Source organism: Amphimedon queenslandica, unplaced genomic scaffold (assembly GCF_000090795.2).
Source record: "Amphimedon queenslandica unplaced genomic scaffold, v1.1 AMPQUscaffold_10135, whole genome shotgun sequence".
Lineage (NCBI taxonomy): Eukaryota > Metazoa > Porifera > Demospongiae > Haplosclerida > Niphatidae > Amphimedon > Amphimedon queenslandica.
Genome location: NW_003549594.1, coordinates 3,275 through 5,374, shown reverse-complemented (window position 1 = coordinate 5,374; position 2,100 = coordinate 3,275). Strand labels below are relative to the sequence as shown.

General features: G+C 42.7%; 1 protein-coding gene across 1 annotated transcript; it reads right to left on the bottom strand.

Annotated features, from left to right (window-relative positions):
* Positions 1–42: 42 nt before the first annotated feature.
* Positions 43–1,966, bottom strand: LOC100640898 (fatty acid amide hydrolase-like). The gene has a single exon (XM_020006297.1). The coding sequence runs from the start codon at positions 1,941–1,943 to the stop codon at positions 99–101; it is 1,845 nt and encodes a 614-aa protein (XP_019861856.1). The 5' UTR covers positions 1,944–1,966; the 3' UTR covers positions 43–98.
* Between the last annotated feature and the right edge of the window lie 134 nt (positions 1,967–2,100).

Genomic DNA, 2,100 nt, shown 5'->3' with positions numbered 1-2,100 from the left:
CACAAATTAAGTAAAAAAGAAAAACTAATGAAAATCAATTTATCAATTACTATTACTAATAGCAAGAGTAAATAATAAATAATACCTGTAGGTATTATTTACTCTATTTGCATAGCCTCTTCAATAATGTTGTAGTAAATTGGTGGCTTCTCCATTGGAATGAGTTCCTCTAGTGCAGAGCCAACACGTAGCAGCAATCCTTCATTATTCCAATGGCTCTGTAGCAAGAATCCAACAGGCAGGCCACCTCCTTCCCCACTAGTGAGACCAACTGGTATACTTATTCCTGGTATCCCGGTGAAATTAGCAAGAGAAGCATATTTAATAATTTTACCAGTTAATTCCATATTCCCATACCCGTACTTCTCAGCCCCAGGAGGTATAGCTGGAGCCACAGATCCAGTTGCAGGTGTAGCAATAAGATCAACCTCTTCAAAAAGAGATTTTATGATTGAAATTGATCGAGTTCGCTGCTTCTGTGCATTGATGTATTCTTTAGCAGAGACACTCTTACCGACACTAAATAGCATAATGGTCTCAGAATTCATCTCTTCAACTCTTTTATCAATATCAACAGCGTAATTAGTAAAGAACTCAGTGGCAACTGTTGTCAGATGAGCTACTCTCAGCTCCTCAAGCTCTGGTATGACAATATCCTTAACCTCAGCACCAAGGGAAGCCAAAGCATCCAATGCTTCCCTACATAACGAAACAACTTGAGGATCGGCATCATCGAAATACTCATTATAAACCCCAATCCTTAGACCACTGAGATCTTTAATATCAGCTAATCCACTCAAATCAAACCTTCCGGGCTCCATTACATTCATTGCAATGGCTGCATCAACTGATGTTGAGCACATTGGGCCAATCACACCAACAGAGGGGGTTTGAGGTAGGAAACCAGTTAAATCTAAAGATCCAAAGGTCGTCTTGAGACCTGTAATGCCACAAAAAGAGGATGGAGTACGAATTGATCCACCTGCATCACCACCGATTGTAATAGGACAGAGGCCAGAGGCAACAGCAGCTGCTGATCCAGAGGAGCTCCCCCCACAATAGCACTCATCATTATAAGGGTTTCTTGCAGTCATATACTCCTTGTGTGGATTGGAACCAAAAACCCCAGTACCAAATTCCTGCATATTCGCAAGACCGACCATTATGGCACCTGCTTCAACAAGCCTCCTAACCACCTTGGCTTCCTTAAGACCAAGGGAACAGGTCGGTTCGAAAGTAGCTCCTCCAGTCAGAGAATAAGACTCAAACTTGATTTGAGCTTTCACTGCAAAAGGAATGCCGTCCAGTAACGATAGGGGCTTCCCCTCTCTCCATCTTCTAGTCGATTCTTGAGCCAGTTTCATCGTGAGCTCATCGTCAGTTTCAACGATAGCTCTCAAAGGTGGTGAACGGGAATTAGAAACTCTAACAGACTCCAGTACTGCCCTAGCTACATCCACTGGTTCAACATTGCCAGACTTATAGGCAACCCAATAATCCAAGGAAGATATACGACCATTAGTCGAAGCATAACTGCCAGCAATATCTTCCAATAGTTTAGCATTGGACTGCTCAATGGCTTCGTTTCTTAATGGAGGAGGTACAGGAGGGAAGAGTGTTGGTGGCTCTGGTATGTATTCACCATTCATAAGATCAAGGTTGCTCTTCTTCTTAACGTTCCTAATGACAAAGCTACCAAGTAAAGATAACAATTTCAACGACAGGATCCTAAATAGATAGCCAACTAGTTTCGGAGACGACAAATCTTTCACTTCATATTTAATCATGCTTGGGTTGTTGGAAGGGTCCAAGAGCTGCTCAACAGGTGCTCTGGCCTCTCCAGCTCTCTTTCCAGTACATACTGGCCTTCTATACGTGAGAAAGAAGAGAAGAGAGATAAAAATAAAGAGAAAACTCAGAAAAGCTACAGCAAAAAACAGCATGATTTAAATACTGGGGCGTGCCGGCCTGAATATGGGCCCATGGGACAGCAAGAAGCTTTAAGCGCGCGTAAACAGTACAGCACGTCATATCATCAGGAGGTTGGTCATGCGTCACGTGAAGATGTCACTTCCTCTACCTACTCTCCCTTCATAAAAA

Excerpts from the sequence above, each read along its gene's own strand:
- LOC100640898 (XM_020006297.1), bottom strand. The coding sequence starts at position 1,943 with ATGCTGTTTTTTGCTGTAGCTTTTCTGAGTTTTCTCTTTATTTTTATC.